The 18,468-nt window shown below is 44.8% G+C and overlaps 1 protein-coding gene across 5 annotated transcripts in view; it reads left to right on the top strand.

The window, feature by feature from the left end:
• Positions 1–4,114: 4,114 nt before the first annotated feature.
• IFT43 (intraflagellar transport 43) overlaps positions 4,115–18,468 on the top strand; it is a 43,872-nt gene continuing 29,518 nt past the window's right edge. For 2 of the 5 annotated variants that reach the window (XM_030452132.1, XM_030452136.1), the window contains exons 1-2: positions 4,223–4,303; positions 4,844–4,933. In XM_030452132.1, the coding sequence (XP_030307992.1) occupies positions 4,250–4,303; positions 4,844–4,933 (144 nt within the window). In that variant the 5' untranslated portion in view covers positions 4,223–4,249. Of the gene's footprint in view, positions 4,134–4,222; positions 4,401–4,843; positions 4,934–18,468 lie in introns of those variants that run through there. The other 3 variants (XM_030452137.1, XM_030452134.1, XM_030452133.1) reach the window with 3 other exon arrangements.

Consider the following 18,468-nt stretch of genomic DNA (forward strand, 5'->3'; position numbering starts at 1 on the left):
CTGCAGCTCCGCGCAGACCAAGGGCTGAGCTGCTCTCAGTTTACTTGGGGAAGAGGAATTTGAGTTCTTCTATGGAGCAGAAAAAGATGTAACAAGATCTGGTGGCTCTACAATGATGTCAGGAGAATCATGGCTTGGAGTAAGGTGCAAAGTCTGAGCACTGTTGTTAACTCTCCATAGAATATTTTTATGTAGATTGAGATAGGTGTTTCTAGAGCTCCCCCAAGCACTTCTGAAATTAATTCTGGATGCTATTCTGCTGTGGGACCTCTTCTACTCTGCATTAGGTTGGAGGTCACACTAAATGTGGTAGAACTGATTGCTTTGGACTTCAGTAATCCATTTGCTACAGTGCCACATGGTGGATTATTAGTTTAGATGGAGATAAGGAGAGGAATTCTAGGAGATTACAGGAGGAATTCTGCAGTGTCTGCTCCCAGGCCCAGTTTTCATTAATGATCTTGGCATGCTGAAATAGATATGCTAATGAAATTGGCTGCTTATCCAAAGTCGGGATGCATTGTCAATACAGGACTACAGAGCAGGGATATCCTATAGGAGGGGGCAGGCATTTCTGATGGCTGAGGTGGTAACAGTGGGATGAAATGCAGTATTACAAAATGTAAGGTTGTTAGAGGCAGAGAGAAGACTTTTTTGTTTCGAGTTGATAGTGAGGACTTACTGCTTGGAAATAACAGCAAAGAAAATGTAGGTGTGGTGCTGGTTCTAGTATTGGGCCACTCACTTTCTGCTCCATGCATTGTTCTTTCTGTGTTGTGAAAAGATGGAGAAGCTCCATGTTCTGACATGCACTGGAACTGCCACTGATGGCTGTGAGCAGCAGTAGCTGACAGGTTGCATGTCTTGGACACTCTGGAATCCAGCTGGGCTGAGGGAGAGACTGATGGGGCAACTGAGCATGCAAGTATCATAGTAATCATTTCACACTTACCAACCCTGACTGGGGTTTGACAGTCTTGAGTTACAACAGGCAAATGCGTGGGACTTTTCTGCTGATCAAAGTCCCTTCCAGAGGGAGGAGGCTTTTGTTTGAAGCTTTGCAATTGTTTGGGGGTTTTGTCCTGGAACCTGCACAAATAGCAGAATATTTGCAATTATTTCCCTTCTCCAAAACCTCTTAGCAATGGGATAAATACTTTAAGGTGCAGCAGCAGTCTTCACTGTGTGCTTTGCTTTCCAGTGGAAGCATAACATTTTCAGTGAACTGGCCCACACTGAAATTGTGATTCTGGCTGGCTGCCTGACGTGAGGACTGGGTGAGGAAGAAAGGCACAGTGCTGTGTCACTGGTTGCTACCGGAATAGCCCAGCATCCCATAAATCCTACTGCTGCCAGAGAGCTGCTTAACAAAACCTTTGGCTGCTCTGAATAAGGTGCTCATTGTTCTCTCCCACAGTCATGCTACATGCAGGCTCTCCACCATAGCTGCAGCTTTAACTATGCGTGTGTGCCCTCACTCTAAAGGTGGTCTAGGACCAGAAGCATGTGGGAGTGCTCAAGTGTGATTGCTTTCCCAGACCCTCCCAGCTTTTTCTTGGGTACAAGGAGGGCCAGACACAAGCTCTATTCATAGATCCACTGAAGGGTTAATCAACAGCAAATAGCACTAGTGGGGGACTCTTTTAGTCCTATTCTGTGTGGTTGGGTTTGGGTTGAAACCAAATGGATAGAGTCCATGCTTAGGTGTAAGAACTTGTCCGTGAAAGGAATGCTTCCATGGTTTATACTTGCTGTTCAGTCAAGAGGGGGTGGCAGCAGTGTGATTTATAGAGGACAAAACTGAACATGTAAGGCAGACCAAGAGCTAAGAATACACCTGAACCTATTCATTGGGAAAGAAAAACCTTGGCATCATGGACTTCAACTGGAGAGGAAATGAGTACAGAAAATGGCCTTAGACAGCCACAGCAGCACCAGACATTTGTCCTGTTAGCAGTCTCCTTCTCAGTTGAGTGTGGCTGCTCTAGGCCAGGGATTAAATTCTTCCTGTAGCATTACCAGTAAGTAGGGTAGAGGAGAAGCTGTTTAGAAAAGGTGAACTTCTGAAGCTGGAAGTTGAAGTTCTGAGGCAAGGCTCAATTCCCCACACATGGGCTCTACCTTCCTTCCATTGGCCTAAGACATGTCACTATTGTGGGCAGCAAGCAGCACAGTGTGTCTTGGAGGGAGGGGATGGGCTAATGGGGTGGTGCCTGGGATAGGGGAGATGGTGAGCAGAGGCTTAGGAGGGGGGTCAGTTGAAGATCAGTGACCTAATGGGTTCTCCTGACTTTTGTCCAGGGTGGCACTCTGTACTGGTTCTACCCTGTCTCTGATAGCAACACCCTGCCAGCTACCTGTTTGCAGCCACTGCTGGCCATATGCTCCTACCCAAGCATTCTACCCCAGGGGTGCCCTCCTGCTTTAGTTGCTCAGGATGCTATCCTGTTCTTCTTAGGATGCTCTTCTGACCAAGAAGGTCAGCTGTAAGTGTACACTTGTGCATCCTGCAGTAGCTACTGCACCCTGGGGGCTGCAGTCCCCTTCCATCTCCCAGGGTCTATGTAGCAGCACGGTTGTGGCAGCTGTTCGCAAGAGTGAATGGGAAACAGGAAATGTGGAGCCTTATGGCCCTGGTGGTGAAGCATGGGACTGGGTAAAGACTGCTCTCTCTACCTGATGAATTCTTGAATCTGTAATTAAAAGAGAAGAACAAAGTATCTGGAAGATCATTATTTCATAGAGCCTAACCAGCCTGGCTTCAAGAAAGGAAAATCACATCTCACGTATTGAATTCCTTGAACAAGTCAAGGTTTGTATGTAAAGAGAGATAATATCTTTTATTAGACCAGTTGATAAAGTTGGGAAAAACAGACAAGCTTTCAGGCACAGAAACACTTCTTGTATGTTTTTTTCCAGCTATATCAGTTGGTCTAATGAAAAGACCTATAATAAAAATACCATCTAATAAAAATCCTCTGCCCACAAATCTTATTTCACTTGATCTTCAGATCATCACAATCACAGCACAACTCCTTGAAAATGTCAGTAAGGAATGGAGAAAGGGAGAATTATTTGACAATTTATTTAGACTTCCTAAAGTTCTTCAGGTAGACTGGAAGCTTCTACCAAAGCTAAGCAGCTATGGAGTGAGATGTAGTAAAACCTGTTCCCAGCAAGCTTAAAACTTTAGGGTTACAGGGACAATTTTCATTAAGGCAAAGTGTTAACAATGTAGTTCATACTGTAGTGTCCTTGTTACTTGTGGCATCCTTGACTGTAGAGGGTGACAGTTATTTAGCCTAATGAGAATGGGTGAAGAGTATGAGGAAAGTCAGAAATAACAGAAAAATACAGGCAAATGGACAAAGCACCCGAGACCTGTTTCAGTGTTTATTTAGCACGTGGAGCCCAAACCAGATCTGTTTACAATTAATCTATAGATCTGTCCAGCCAAGAAAGGGACCAGGGGTCGTTTTATTCAGCTCGGTGGATATCTCTGCACCACTTCTACTTGAGAGGCATGTGTGTAACTATCGTTTTGCTTACACTTGATCCTTGGGACTGCCTCTGCTGAGGTCTCCGGGGACTGGCTGCCCTGTCTGGAAAGTGGTGCTAGGGAGGTAAAGAGAATTGAGCACCCAACGCAATCAGGAGACTTGGCTAAAAACCTCCATGAGGAGAAAGATCTGCAAGGGTAGGGTTACCAGCCTTAGCGAGAACTTAGTGTATGTAATAACGAGCTGGAGGAGACAGAGTGGCAGGCTGGTTTTAATCTGCCCCTACCGCATATGAAATTAAAAACTGATAAAAGAGTATTTACATGACGTATTGTGCTGAGAAACTGTAGCACCGCTGTCACAGTTAGTCAGGCCAAGATCTTAAGATTGCCAGCAGGGCTGGAGATTTATATGGCTACCAGGAGCACCCAGCGCTGCAAATCACTGCCGGCTGTTTGGCAGGAATACTCAGCCTGCGCCGTGCCCGGTGGATAAACTGTGTGCCCTCGGGCCTCCAGGGCCTGGCAGCTGGGAGCGGGGCTGCCCTGCGGCTGGGGGGGTGGGGGGAGGAGGAGGGAGGGAAGGAAGGAAAGGTCGGGGCGCCAGGTCCGCGGACCCCGCAGGGGGCGCCGGGTGAGCAGGCCAGGGCCGAGGGCGCTGAGGATCAGCGGCGCGGCTCCACCGGACGCCGGTTGCCGGGGCGGCGGGGGCGGGCTGTCCGCCGGAAGCACCGGCACCGGCGGCGGCGGATGGAGCCTGATACGGAGCGAGCGGAGGCGCCGCGGCGCGGGGGTCCCGGCGGGGTGAGCGGGCCCGGCCCACTGCGAGGCCGCTAAGTCCCCGCGGAACGAGATGGTCGTTAACGGTAGCGGGGCGCGAGCGGCCGCCTCAAGGCCCGGGGTGGGCCCCAGTCTCCAGGAGCAGGGGCGCCGGGGGCTTTAACCGGGATCTGATCCCACCCAAGCGGGAGAAGCATGCCCGGGAGACCATGGAGGCTGGGATCGGGGACGGCGGCCCCCACTATATGGCCTCGGCGGAGGCGGTGAAACGCTCTCGCCCGCCCCCCGGGAGGCCTGGCGCGGCTTTCAGTAGGCAGCGCCGCGGGGCAGGGCATCTGTGGGGCACCGCGCGGAGGGCGGGTCTCACCAGAGGGCTTGGAGGCGGCTGCGGGGATAGCGCGGGGAGCTGATAGTGCTCCTGCACCGCTCGGGGACCGTGTCTCATGCCAGGGCATAGGCTGAGTGCAGAGCTGCTGCTGGCATTTCTCCCCCTGCCCTGAAGCAGGTTTTGTTAGTAACCCTGTGTGCCCTTTACTCATGTGCCTTTCCCCCTGCAAACTACAGGTACTAAAGATGGGCCGTCGAGCCCGCCAGGACTTCTTTACAGATGAAAATCACAGCAGGAAGAATTCCTCCTCTGCTTCTCTTGGAGAGGTGGGTGTCCTGTCAGGAAACAATCCTGCTGCTGTTGCCAGTGGAAGATTCTTTTTTTCGTCTGCAATTCTTTCCCACATGATTGTGCTCTGTCCTTAGTGTTGGGACCCATGTGACTGCCCTGTCCCTTTCCTGCATGATGCAGATTTCACACAGGGTCATATCTGGGGCTCTGGTTTCTCATGTGTGGAGTGAATCAAAGAGGACTTGGGGCCTTCTCCCTCCTGTACGTGCATATCTTCCTTGTGAATGAAAGTAAGAGCAGGCACATAATTTTGTGACCAGTTTTGCCACCATCTATGGTTGCAAGCCAGAGTACAGGTAGGCAGATGCACTTTGTTTTTGCTAGAGCCAGAGTACTGCATCTGAGATGGTTAGTGCCAGGTTTGTGTAATGACATTCTTTTCCCATTCCTCTGTGCAAAGGCTACAGAGGTCATGCTAAGGACTTTGTCTTGTGGGTAATGACATGCAGACTCAGTTCCCACTTGGCTTTGGAGAAAAACATTTGTTCAGAGACTCTTCCGTCAGGATATCTTCAAACAGTAGATGGATGGTTTGGAACCCCTTTTTCAAAGGAGAGTGAGACAACATGCTCAGGAGGATGAAATCTGAACCTTTTCAATTCACTTGCTTAGTTCTGCAGACTGCTCGAATTCTACTTGTAAGTTTGCTCCCTGATGTTAGCATGGCTTCTTCACAGCCATATGTTCTGAAATGGTTTCATGGGGGATATATCCTTGGAGTCCCTGCAGTGCTGTTGAAAATACACTTATGCTTAGCTTGCAATAACACCTCATAGAACAGACTTTTTATTCTGGAGAAGGTGCACTCTTTCCTATAGATAGCCATAATGGTGAATCATCTCCCACATATGCATTGTCCCCTCCCCAGGCATGGTATAGGAGCTCAGGAGGGATTTAGTGACTAGAAGGTGTAATTTAAGAAATGGAAGTACACGTGGGCCTCCTAGGTAAGGAATGCCTTAAAGAAACCAGGTGGTGGTTTAAGTGGGTGTAAGTATTGGTTGGTCTCCAGATTAGGGTGGTGCACTCTCCATTTGTTCTCTTACTGGAAATGGCCATCCTAATTTATGTACTGATTCCCTCCATAGGAAAAGACCAGGGCATGATGTAGGGGTACAGCAGCTGACTGTAACTTAAAGCAGATGTACTTGGTGTGGTTCACATGTAGCCATCATAATGGCTGGGAAGAAATCCTAAAGGCTTCAGTCCTTTTGCACCCCTGGAGAGGACTGAGAAATAGTTACAATATTCTGTTTAAAAGCAGGGAGCTTTTCAGCAGCAGAAGGGTGAGGCTTTCCACGCCTTACAAGATTCAAATATGTTATTACTGGAATTTAACCACCAGGAAGAAATGTTTTTGTCAATAGTCCTCACTTCAGACAATTCTTTGCTAAGTGTTGCTGTTAACTGAAAACCTTGGAGCTACTGGAGAAGAGACAAAATCCACTATAAATAAGCCTCAGCCCTTTCCCTTGCTCCAGAATTGGAGGCCTCATATTTGATACCAAAGTGAGCATTTAATACAACTTATACTGTTTTTCCCTTCACCCTAGCTTGTCAGCCACCTTTTACTTTTCTGGAAGCATGGCCTTGGCTTGCCTTCAAGTGGTGGGGTTAGCTCTTACAATGGATGTCTAATTCAGCCATCTGGTTATCTTGAATCTTTTTTGAGCAACCTCCGAAAAGAAATGCAAACTAAAAAAAAGAGTACTAAGAGTACTTTTTTTCTGGATCTGACAGTAGTGGAGGAGGCCCTGTGTAATTTATTTCAGCATAGGAAGTTTTATTCTTACTACTGATTTTGGGAACAAAAATTTTTCTTAAACCTTTGCCATATTCGCACCTTCATGTGCAATTTCACATTCAGAATGGTGAGTCTGTCCTCAGTAATTCCTGAAGGTTTTAAAACTATTTCAAAATTTGCCTTGATTTTTTTTTTTTTAATGGCATGTTAATCCACCCAGTTACCACCTAGCTCAAAATTTTTGTATGAACCTAGCAATGGTGCTATTCTGGTCTTTACCTGACACTGAGAACCATCCAGGAAGTGTTCTCCAAGTCAGAACAGCTTGCTTGAGGTAAGCAAAAAGTACCGATCCATCCATGTTTCAACATTTGGGCTTGATACAAAGAAATTCACTTTGAGGGGTGAACAACTCATTTAGCATAATTAGAATATGTTTGTTTTGAAGTCAATAGGCAAATTGTCTGACTTGGAGCATAGATCTTATCAGGTTACTGCTGATCTCTCTTTGACCTGAAATCTGGCTTACAAAAGAAACTGCAGCCAGTGGTACATCTCCTAAACTGTGTGTCTTCTCTCATAAATGAGGTGTTAAAACCTACATTCTTGGGGCACAATTGCTATCATTTGTGCCTTGTAGCCTCATGTACTTCCCCTAAATTCTGTGAAAACAGGATGGTGTCTTAGTATCTTTTTGGTGCCTGTTGTGTGTATACATCTCCCACAAGAAGTTCCTTAACTATAGTGATTTATCTGCAATTCCTCTACTGAAATCTCTATTTGAGAATTCCACTCCTGTCAGGAAGTATCTGCAGTACCTTCAAATTTAGACCTTTGTCTCCTCAAGGGGCTCACTAGGGCTCACAATCTGCCACCTGACATGCAGCACATTCCTGCCTTTTCAAAGGTACAAGTACCAACAATCTACAGCTGTGTATTATTTCATGAGGCAAGATGGAACATGATTATTTGCTGTAATTAGTGCATCGTGCAGCAATGGCTGTGCTTGTTCCTGGCCTTTAGAGCTCCTTGGCAAATGGAAAGGCACTTCTTGGGCACCCAGGGGAACATGCTGTAAATGGGAATTCCTAGAGATAAATCTGCTTGCTACATGCCAGAACTCCACATTTCAAGCATTCATTTTCAGAGGGGTAATGTATCCATTTTTCCTTTGGGATTCCTTTCCCATTCCCTGGCTTCATGTGTTACTTTTTACTCATCTTGATGCTACCAAGTTTTTGACAAAATGGGACAAATTTAAGCTGGTCAAGTTACTTGTATAATGGGAGGAGCACGTCATATGAAGAAATCTGTTGAAGATCTTTGCTGCCCCATCCTACTAGGACTTCTGGATTCTTTTATAGAATAAAAGTCAAACCTTTTTTCCTGGCTCTAACATTGCTGCATCAAACAGCTTGAATGCTGGCTTGATGACATCCACCAAAAGAAGCTGTTTGGCCAGGTTTGGAGCTCGTGAGGAGATTAAGTTGGAAAGCTGAGTGGAAAAGCCTTTCTTTAAATACATCAGCAAACTTTTCCTTTTCTGTGTCTCCTCTCAGCAAGAGTGAACTATTCACTGTTCTGTAAGCAATAACTATGCACAAATATTTTAATGTTATCCTGCTTCTACAGTCTGTTTTATTGGTGTTTTACAATGACAGGATTCCCTTAGGACCTTGTTCAAGACTTCCCTGCTTTTCTACCTCTTACTGTCTCAATGTGATGTTGTCTATATCACTCTGGCAGCACTTGTAGATACTTTGAGTGGAGACTGCTTTAATAGGCAATATATAAGCCTAAGGCATGATGATTTTCCAGGCTTTGTTTGGAATATCTCCATACATGTAGAACAGGGTCACTTTCACTTTATATCAGGGTTTGTCCAAAATCAGCTTATTTCCCTTCTGCTTCTCTTCTTTATGTTTTATCAAAGCTTTGGGAAAGCCTATTCTTTCACTTCTGAAAGCATGTTCTTCTCTTGTCCTACCTGGTGTTTCCAAGCTTGGCTGTGTAGTTGTGGTCCTTGTGTCATAGTTAAAAAGTTAGTATTTCTGTGCTGTAAAAAAGATCTTTTTCAGACTAGGGTCATATTGACAGACAAAAGCTTGGGCTATCTTTACTGCTTATCAGAAGGGTGTTCCACAGGTGGCTTTTGCAAATTTGCTGTTTTACTTCCATTTACTTCCATCACCATGCTTACAAACATTCCTTGTAGTGATTCTTTAGGCTGAAATCCAGGCATCATTTAAATAGGACTCTGGTTGTCTAGCTCAAGTGGATAAACAGCTACAAATCAGTTGCTGGTAGTGAAATCCTTGTGGAAGATTACTTGAAGAAGTGGTTATTTAAATGCTTTATCAACATATGTTGTCCAGATGGCTTTGCTTCTGTGCTACTTCAAGTCTTGGATCAACTGGACTCTCTACATCCAGAGAAGCTTGGGTCATGTTCCGCCCTGCAGAAGTGTTTCTGCTTTTGGGTGTGGGAACAGTGGATCCCTGGCTGATGGATACATACTTGCAACAGTTCAGTGAATCTGATTTAATTTTTGCTGCTCACTAATATGGACACTTCTGTACCCCAGTTGCCCTAACCTGCATGTAGCCTTCCTCTGCTCCTGTTTTGGTAAGATTGTAAGACCAGAGGGCAGAGCAGGGACTAAGTGGACTCAGATACCAAGCCCCTGTAATCATAGATGTATACAATTTATTTATCATATGGCATCCCTGTTCCACAGGAGGGATGATGTAATCCAGAAGAGAAGGTTGGTGGATTATTGTAATGGTTCCAGCTATCCAATATATACTCCTGGTGCAGGGTCATGGGGTACCTTAGATCCTCTCCCCAAGTAATTCTGAACACTGTAATTTCTAGGATTGTGTAGATATTACTGGATTCTTAATTGCCTCCTTCTTGCATTTGGTGCATAGCAGTTGTTTGTTGCCGCTCCTGCTGCTGGCAGGCTCTTAGTCAAAAAGGTTCTTTATCCAGTTTGCAACTTTCACAGGCTGCTTTCCTTGAGTTATTCATCTACCCCATAACTAAGCTACTCCCTTATACCATAGGGTGAGATAAAGTGCACCTATTAAAGCTAACTCTTGTCAGCTACGCCTGTCTTACTCTGACCACTACCCCTCCAGCTCGCAGTGGCAGATCTGACCTTGGCTTGAGAAACAGTACCTCCTGCAAAAAGAACCGCAGCCTGCTATGGTGTCTAACCCCCAGTATTACCAGTCCAGCATCATTTCAGGTCTCTGGCATGGTTGCAGAGCCTATCCATACAAATATTTCTGGCATTCTATACACCTGCATGGTTTGTATTTTCTCATGCTATAGGGATAAGGAACTAGGTCTTCTTACTCTCATTTGTAGATTTTTAAATTTAGTATGGCTTTCAAGGGTCTGATTACTAGAAGACTTTCTTGCCATTGCAGTCAGACATGCTTTATAGTGTGTTGTGGTTGGTGTACACATAGATGACTGTGGATATAAAAATCTCACAGTGATGAGATTTAACTTCACGCTTTGAGTGAATAAGGTTGCAAAGCACTTGCTGTGTGACAGACAATCATGTCAATTTTCAAGCTATTTTGTGCAGTTCCTCCTTTTAACTTTTTTCTTTTTCCCTCCTGATACTTCCAGGATGAAGACCCTGAGGAAGAGGTTTGCCACGTAAAAATAGAGGCTTTCTAGGTAGATGGCTTGCTCCTCTGAAGGGCACTAGAATGACTAACCTGTTCATGTGTATGCCCCCTAAGAGGGGACTCCTGTATTGGAGAATAAGACAAAAGTTTGGCTCAGATGCAGTGCTTCTCGTGAATCCTCTGCTCCTATTGCTGACAGGTTTTTTTATTGTCTTTGTAACACCTGTTCTTGTCAGCTGCTGCATAGAGTACAATAGAGTACAAAACATTACTGAGCCTATTTTTGCTGTCCAGTATGCTTATCTTACTCCTGTAACATGAAAACTTGTCCTTAGGGATTATGGAGTCTTGCTGGTGCCCCAGAGGAGAAGGCCAGAGAGTAGTAACAAGTATGTGTGCCTTAGTATTTTCTTTGAGTATTTCCATTTTATTGCAACAGCACTAGGATGCTACTATCTGTGATGAATAGCATGGCATAGCACTTCTTACCAGGCTCCTGTTATACACAGAAAAGGAATACACATGTCCTTTCACATCCTGCAGCAAAGCTAAAATATGTCTCAGTATTCATTTGGCATTAGAAGCCAGGGTGCTATTGTTCAGAACTACCTGAGAACTAATACCTGTTTCTGTTAAAGTCTTTGGCCTTATTGCCTTACACTCTTTCTAACCATGGAATTGGTGCTGCCTGATTCTTCCTGGCTAGAGTTGGGCTCTGTATAGACAATGAAAGCATCCTCTCCCATACTATTAATTCCTTCTGCTGAAGCACTAGCCCAGTAGTGATAGCATAGTAGATCAATTTGTGAAATTTAAAGCCCAGAAAATAATCCCGTATCACCCATCTCATTAATTCTGGCCCCAGGAGGTTCTGCTCATCACAGGAGTCAAGGCTATTCAGATTAGCTCAGTTTTCTCATGGTAGCACCACAGATTATATTGTAGGAAAGATCCATTGGGTTTATTCAGCAGTGATGGATGGTTCAGGACTATGCCCAGAGCACTTTTCCATTTATCAGACAAAGAGACCTCCTGCTGATGGGTATAGTTTTGGGGACTGGTTACCCAATAGAAAATTTTCTGGATAATTGACCTAATCTCCCCTCTCCTGGAACCGGTTCTTGCAGTCATTTCAGTGGCACTAGCTCCACCTCTATACAGTGTCCCACTCACTGATTACCCAGGTGATCACCACTGGGTGGTGGCTGGTCACATACCACAGGCTCCTTCTTGCTCCTGGCTGCTAAATGTCATTAAAATAACTAAACTGATGTGACTCTTCCAGATGAGCAGTTGTTGTTGCTTCAGGGATGGTGTACAATGGTGCCTGGCAAGGAGGTTTTCCTTAGTGTGAAGTGGTCTTTGTTTTTTAACCCCTGTTGTCTGGATAATCCCTGCACCCATTCTTCAGGTTTCTGTTCTAAAGTGCAAGTCGCACTTTATAGTATGATTCCATTTGTAAATGCCTGTGAAGGGTAACAAAATGGCTGAGCGTTCAGAAATTTGACTGATCAGGAAGCTGCTTGTAATTTATAATACTATATGCTTACAAACTTCTGTTAATTGTATTGAAAATCTCTTCCAAACCAATTATTAGTGGAACTAATATGTGTGATCCAAGACTTGTTGCAGTATATCCCTCCCTTAGTCATTGCCTGGCCAAGCTGAAATACTTGGCTTCTTGAATCATTTGTCCGAAGTTGGCCCTGTTGTCCCCCTGATGGCTCATGTAACCCTTCTCTGAACTCCCTTTGGGCTGTGCTGAGTGTTACAATCTGAACTCTTCCTGGATTTGATCCCTTTCCTCTTGCTGTGCTGACGATACTGTGTGGCTGCCTGAATACTAGGAAACAGCCCCATCTGGGCTGTTGATGTGAACCTACCTGCTGAAGTCCTGCCCTGCAGCCATCTGCCTGCTCTGAAACTTGTTTTGCATCCCCTGGCAAACCACTCATCTTGAACTGGAATTTTTGCCAGTTGAATCACTCATTTGGCTGCACCTTCCAAGGCTGCCTGGGACATTTAGCCAAAGGCTGTAAGGCTGATCAATGGTATAATAAAGGGTGTATCCTAATATCTCAGTTAATTTGTGGAGGCAGAATAGGCAGGAGGAGTATGAGCATGGCTGTGATTCAAGATTTTGCTAAGTTCTCATCCTGGCTTTGCCACAGATTTGCTTTGGGGCCTTGGAGAAGTCCCTCCTCTAGTTTGCTTTAGTACCTGGCTGAAAGGAGGGCTAGAACTTTATGCAGAACTGTGGAGATTCCATACACTCAGATCCACATGGGAATTTTAGATGCCTCATAGCAAAATCCTCAAATTCTATTAGGTGCCTGTGTAGTATGTAAACAATTTTTTGGGTGGGCCTAGGATCTATTAAGGTGGTAAAGATGACTGCCTTGTGTCTGGAACCATGTCCTGTGAAGTTTTGGGGCCTACAGGGGTGTATGTTCCTGCACTAGCAGTAAGTGATCTATCCTGTGTTTTGTGGCCTTCAGCAGTGAAGCAGGGCTTTTTCTTGCCTCCAGGGGACCTCAGAGGGTGGAGGTGTTTGTTTTGATGTTGAAGCTGCATGCTTTATACATAAAGGTTATAACCACCATCTCCTTTCCAAGCTGGAAGATACTGATTTTACTCTCTTCTTCCTCTTGAAAGATCTATTGAGTAATATTCCCTTTGGAAAAGGGAACTGAAAGAATTTTTGGATTACAGGATTCCTAACTGAAGCCAACATTTGAATGGTAAGACATTTCTTCCAGTCCTAATGAGTCCAGCTGGGACCTTGTTCTCTAGCTGTGCTTTGGTGGACTTGTCATAAATAGTCTAAAGGTCCTTCCTGGTATAAAATGGGGAGAGCATCTGGTTTCTGACTGTTAACTAGGTTGATGCTGACCTCTGTGGCTCAAGGTTTGAGTGATGACATGCTTTCAGGCAAAAACTGGAAAGAGGATTTAAGAACCCAACCTTTCCAGAGGGTGCAATCAGGTCCTTCTGTAAGTTCTAGTTCCCAGTGTTTCTAAAACAGTTTGGGTGGGAAAATGGGCTGTTGCTTTTTATGTTAAGGCAACATGTCAGGAACAGTTGTTTTCAGTGAATGTTTATTGTTTGAAGAACTATTTAAAAAGTTTAATATCTGAAATGTGAAGACAGTTGGGAACTTAACGTTGCAAAGTGGCCCAGTGTGGTGCAGTTGATTGAGAGTATTTATGTGCTAAAATGCAGTGCAAATAATGTAGAGATCCCCCAGTGAGAAGAAACCCACATTCTACCTGGGGAGGTACCAGCTTAGTTACCTAAAGCTAAACCATTTCCAGACTTAAGCTGACTCACATGGATCTTGCTTGCAGGTGTGTCTGCACCTGTGGTGTAGACATGGCCTGGAGCTTTATATGATCAGGGCCTTTAATCAGAACGGTATTTTCCTGACCCAGTTCTTAACCTTGCACAGTGGTTGGCACCCAGCTCCAAACTCTCATTCTGTTGTTTGGTCTCGTCTGGATCTGCACAGCAGCCACCTCCCTAGTGCTCTTCCCCACATCCCCTGACACTTACAAATATGAGACCAAGGAGCCCAGCACTGTCTGCACTTAGCTGTGTGCTTACTAGGGGACCTTATTTGTGTAAAAATGATCACAAGTAGTTTAGCCATGGTCCAGCCGGTGTAGTTCAGTGAGTTCATGACCTAAGTAGTCACTTGTAAGTGTCATGCAGTCTTGTATACCTCTTTTTGTATCTACAACTTGCACTGCAGTAAGACCTAGAGAATGTTGGAGTGTGACTGGGACAAAAAGTTCCTGTCCCAAAGACCTTTCAGTCTGACTGTTGTTTTTTTCCCAGCATCCAGTTCTGCCCTGTGATCTTCTGGGGGGCTAGCTACATTTTGGATACGGTGTGTTGCCAAAGTTTTGCTTTATGCATGTGACTGGGAGCAGGATGGACTGGCAGTAGATGGTTCTTTAGATGACTGGCATGTCTGAGAATCTGGAAGGGTTTCTGAGACAGAATTTCCTGTAGCTGTTGCACGCTGTGAATGCCCTCCTATCTACATGGACTGAGCTGAATTTGTCCCTCCATGTCCCACAGTTTCTGTCACCTGTTTGAATTCTTGCATTATGCTAATAAACACCCTCAGTCAAAAAGAACCAGTATCCAAAGAAACACTGGCTTTTTTACCTGCTTTCATTTTGCAGGGATTGTTACTTTTTTTTTTTTTTTCTAGTGGTCTTCTGGTTGCTTGTAGAAATGCCTGACTCCCAGCCTGTTCCTGGGGACCGCTCAGCTGGAAGTTGGCCAGATTCTCCATGAGGAATCTCAAAAATGCAGCTGAACATTTGTTCCCTAATTAGGCCAACTTCCTTACTGTGAGCCCCAGCACTGCACAGTCTGGAGCTCCCCAAGGTCTTGTACTGCCTCTCTCCCTTGCACCCCAAGTGGCTGTCCAGCAGGGCAGTTATTTTCAGCTTTTTGAGGTTATCTCCTAGCCTTCTGATGACATCTATTGAAATAACATTCCTAGTCAGCCATGTTTCCCAGCCTTTCTCGCTGCTTGGCTACCTTGATGTGGATTAGGAACAATTCCATCAAAAATAATTTTATTAGAAGCTTTTTCGTTTCCACATGTTTATTTAATTCTTTGAGTACTCCTGGAACCACCTCAAGTCAACAAAAACTGTAGAGTTGGTGGACAGGTATGAGGACATGTTTGTATGTAGGACAAGGTAGTAGCAAGCTGCTTGAGAGATGCTCATGCCTATGAGGGCTGGAGGGGCCCTGCCCTGGTACTGTGCATTGTGAGAGGGTTGTACCTTGCTTAGAGAATCAGATGGTTGTGTGCTGCTTCACCATTTTCATGTAGGGGAGAGCAGTAACTCTTTAGACAGGTTAAGGTTCCAAATCCTGCAATATGACAGCTTTCCTAGCAGGTGCATGTGCAAACTGACTGCAAGCTGACCACTGTTTTAGGTAAGAAATTATTGAGAAATTCAGGAATATGAGCTGCTCCTTTACCTGCTGTAATAGATGACAGAGGGTATTTGAAGCCCTTCAAGAACCTTTTCTGTGTCAATAGTACATTCTTAAGAAGATGACTGTGAAAAAGTTTGTGGATAAAATGGAAATCCACTGTTTCCTTCTTGGCACTTAAGCAGAAGCCCTTGGTGGGGGATCTTTAAAATCAGAGGCACTACTTGAACTGTCTATAGACATGATAAAGAAGGCTAGCAGAGATTGTCTGTTCTTCACAAAAAGCTGAGACTTTTACAGATTTGGGAAAAGAGCCCCTTTTGAGATCATATATGCTCTGAGACTGGTTTAGATTGTGTTATGTGGTTGCTTGGAAGCAGTGGGGCTATTTGATGTACAGCTCCTTAGTCGGCAGCAGTCAAAACTAATTCATCAGGCCTATTTGTGGAGATTTGCATTTCCTTAGTCAGAGATGAGGAGATGAGAAAACTTCAGACTGACCATACTTCTTTCTGTCTTCTGTGTGGTCAGTGCTGGATAAAAACAGTGCATACACATACTGTATGCAATCTTGCAGTATTTGTATGTTGTATGTACAGCAGAACATAGATCCCACACATTCTAACAGATGGATTGCATGACAGAAAAATGAGGTGTCCTCTTTTGCACACTGTCAATGTCATTTGAGTCCCTGCTTCCCTACACAGGGTGCTCACTGTTTCAGAGGAACTGTCATGTTGATGAAGGTAAATTAATATGTATTTCTAGACCTGTCCTGGACTCAAAATATCTGTAATCTGCCTGTGCCCTGGTAGGTCCTGAAGGAAACTTTGCTGGACCTTCAGGATCCAGAGGCTCACAGGGTAGATGCTTCCATGAGAGAAACAAAATCAAATTAGCCTTCTAAACTGCAGACATGATCTGACAAGTAGCTTGGAAATTTCTGCCTCAATGGGGAAGCCAAATTAGAATTCTACATCTTTGTGATAAGAAAAGGCCTAACTACAGAAAAAGAAGAAGGTAGAGTTTCTACTTAAATGTAGGAGAGATGGAATTCAGACCAGTTGTTTTTCAAAGGGAGAGATAAAATACTGATTATGGTAGTAGTATGAAAGTCTTTGTAAGGAAGCTGGCTTGAGGAACACTGGAACAAAGTGCCAGCACAATGATTGTGAACTGAATTTCTGAGAAAAAATAGAAAGACCAGGCCATGGCAATGTTCCTTGAAAAAGTGGACAATCTCCAGAACCTAAGTTAGAGGAAACCTTCAGGAGGTAAATAACAGACAGAACTTAAGTGGAAAATGAAACCACAGCAAGTGGTTAGTGCAGTGGAAGAGACTAAGCAGCAAGAGCTACAGGAGAATACTGTTGTTTGGAGCTGGTGGAATCTCATTGTTTTGAACACCAAACCATTTGAGTGTATACCTCAGCTTTGCCTTGGGGAATATACATAAAAATCCTGCCTGAGATGTAACACATAGGTGCCAACAAGTTCTGATCATTTGAAGACCCTCGTCTTTTTGACCAGCAGGGTGTGTTTGGGAAAACATGTACTCCGTTACAGAAGAACAGTGTCCCCTATTCCTGCTCTGCTTCCTCTGGGGTTGATGTTCTTCTCACTTTCTGCCTCAAGCTCCTGCTTGCAGCTGCAGCATCACTACCTGTCACCATATTATGGCAATGCACAATATTGCATTCTCAGTTGTAAATTATGCTGAGGGTTTGGAAATGTGAAAGTGGGGGTAAGTTTATTTACTTGACAAAAGTGCATTTGGCATGAGACCTTATTATGGCACTACCCAGACAGCTAACAAAGAAAAGCTATTTGTCCTCAGCTGATAGTTAGCGTTGCCTTTGCTGTTGCTAGTGCTCCTTCAGACAGCTAAAAAGAATTACCTGATTTATTGCAAGAGGAATAAAAGACCTGTAGGTATATGTGAGGTGTTTGTCAGGGTCTAACAGACATTCAGGGTTGTCTGGTGTATATGGTCAATTGGAAGATGTTATAACATTGGCAAAACACTGGAATCAAACCCCTAGATGGTGTGGAGTCATGCCCTGTGCAAGACTTGGTCTGTCTTTCTTGTCACCCTCTGAGCTAGAGTGCCTCCCTTGAGATATCTTTGATCTGAAGGCTAGTTTCAATGATGAGGTTATTAAATTGCAGCTGCATTGGAATGCCATGGAGAGTCTGCATTTTCCCTCAGCCTTATGGCTCACATTCTTTGGTGAAGTTTGTGTAGCTCTGGGCACCTTTGCAAGGAGTTGTGAGGCTGTGTGTTGGGAACATGGTCTGCCGGCTACCAGAGGGATGGTGTGAGGGGAGGAGGATTGTTTGCGTGGGAAGGGTCTGTGTGGGACTGAGTGTGTTTTTGAGGCAGGGGTGTGTGTAATGGGAATAGGGATGCTTATGCGGGCATGCACACCCATATGTGGTGTGTTTTTCCCCTTTTTCCTGGGCTCTGGGTGTGTCCAGATCAACTGAATTCAAAATGCTCCTTTTTTGGCACTGCAGCCTCTTCTCTGGTTTGGCATCTTAAAAATCTGGGGGAATCATTTAAAGATCAGAAAACTCCATTCACTTGGGCCCCTGAAGGTTTCACATTCTGTGACATGGTCATTCCAGTCGACTGAGCTCTGTCCCCTGCGGATGAGCCCATATAAGGAGTCTGTTTCCTACGTTTCACGCTCCCTGCCTGTCCCTCTGCCCTCCTGTGCTCCCTTTACTGAAGAAAGCTGGTATTTTGGGACTACAGCTCCTGCCTCGTTCCTGCTCCCTGTTTATTTTTGGAGGATGACTATTTTTGCTCCTATCAGGGAGCTATGCAGGGTCGTGCCCCTTCCCTGCAGCAGTTAGCGGCTACTCCTGGCATGGTCATTTCATTTCCCACACTCAAAAACAAAGCTTCTGTTTCAAGAAATAAACACGGGAGACCCCTACCATCAGGGGTTAGCTCAACCCCTTCCTCATCTGTAGCAAGAGGTAATTTGGCTTTGACTTAATGTTGACCCCACAACACATGAACGATCCCCTCTGTCAAGTAAAAAATCCTCAGGAAATCACCCATCTCATTCCCTTTCTTAATAAAAACTGTGGGAGCCACCCATTCCTTCACCATTGCTCCAGCTTAGACTCCTTTACAGTTATGATTTTTCCC

Source organism: Calypte anna, chromosome 5A (genome assembly GCF_003957555.1).
Source record: "Calypte anna isolate BGI_N300 chromosome 5A, bCalAnn1_v1.p, whole genome shotgun sequence".
Lineage (NCBI taxonomy): Eukaryota > Metazoa > Chordata > Aves > Apodiformes > Trochilidae > Calypte > Calypte anna.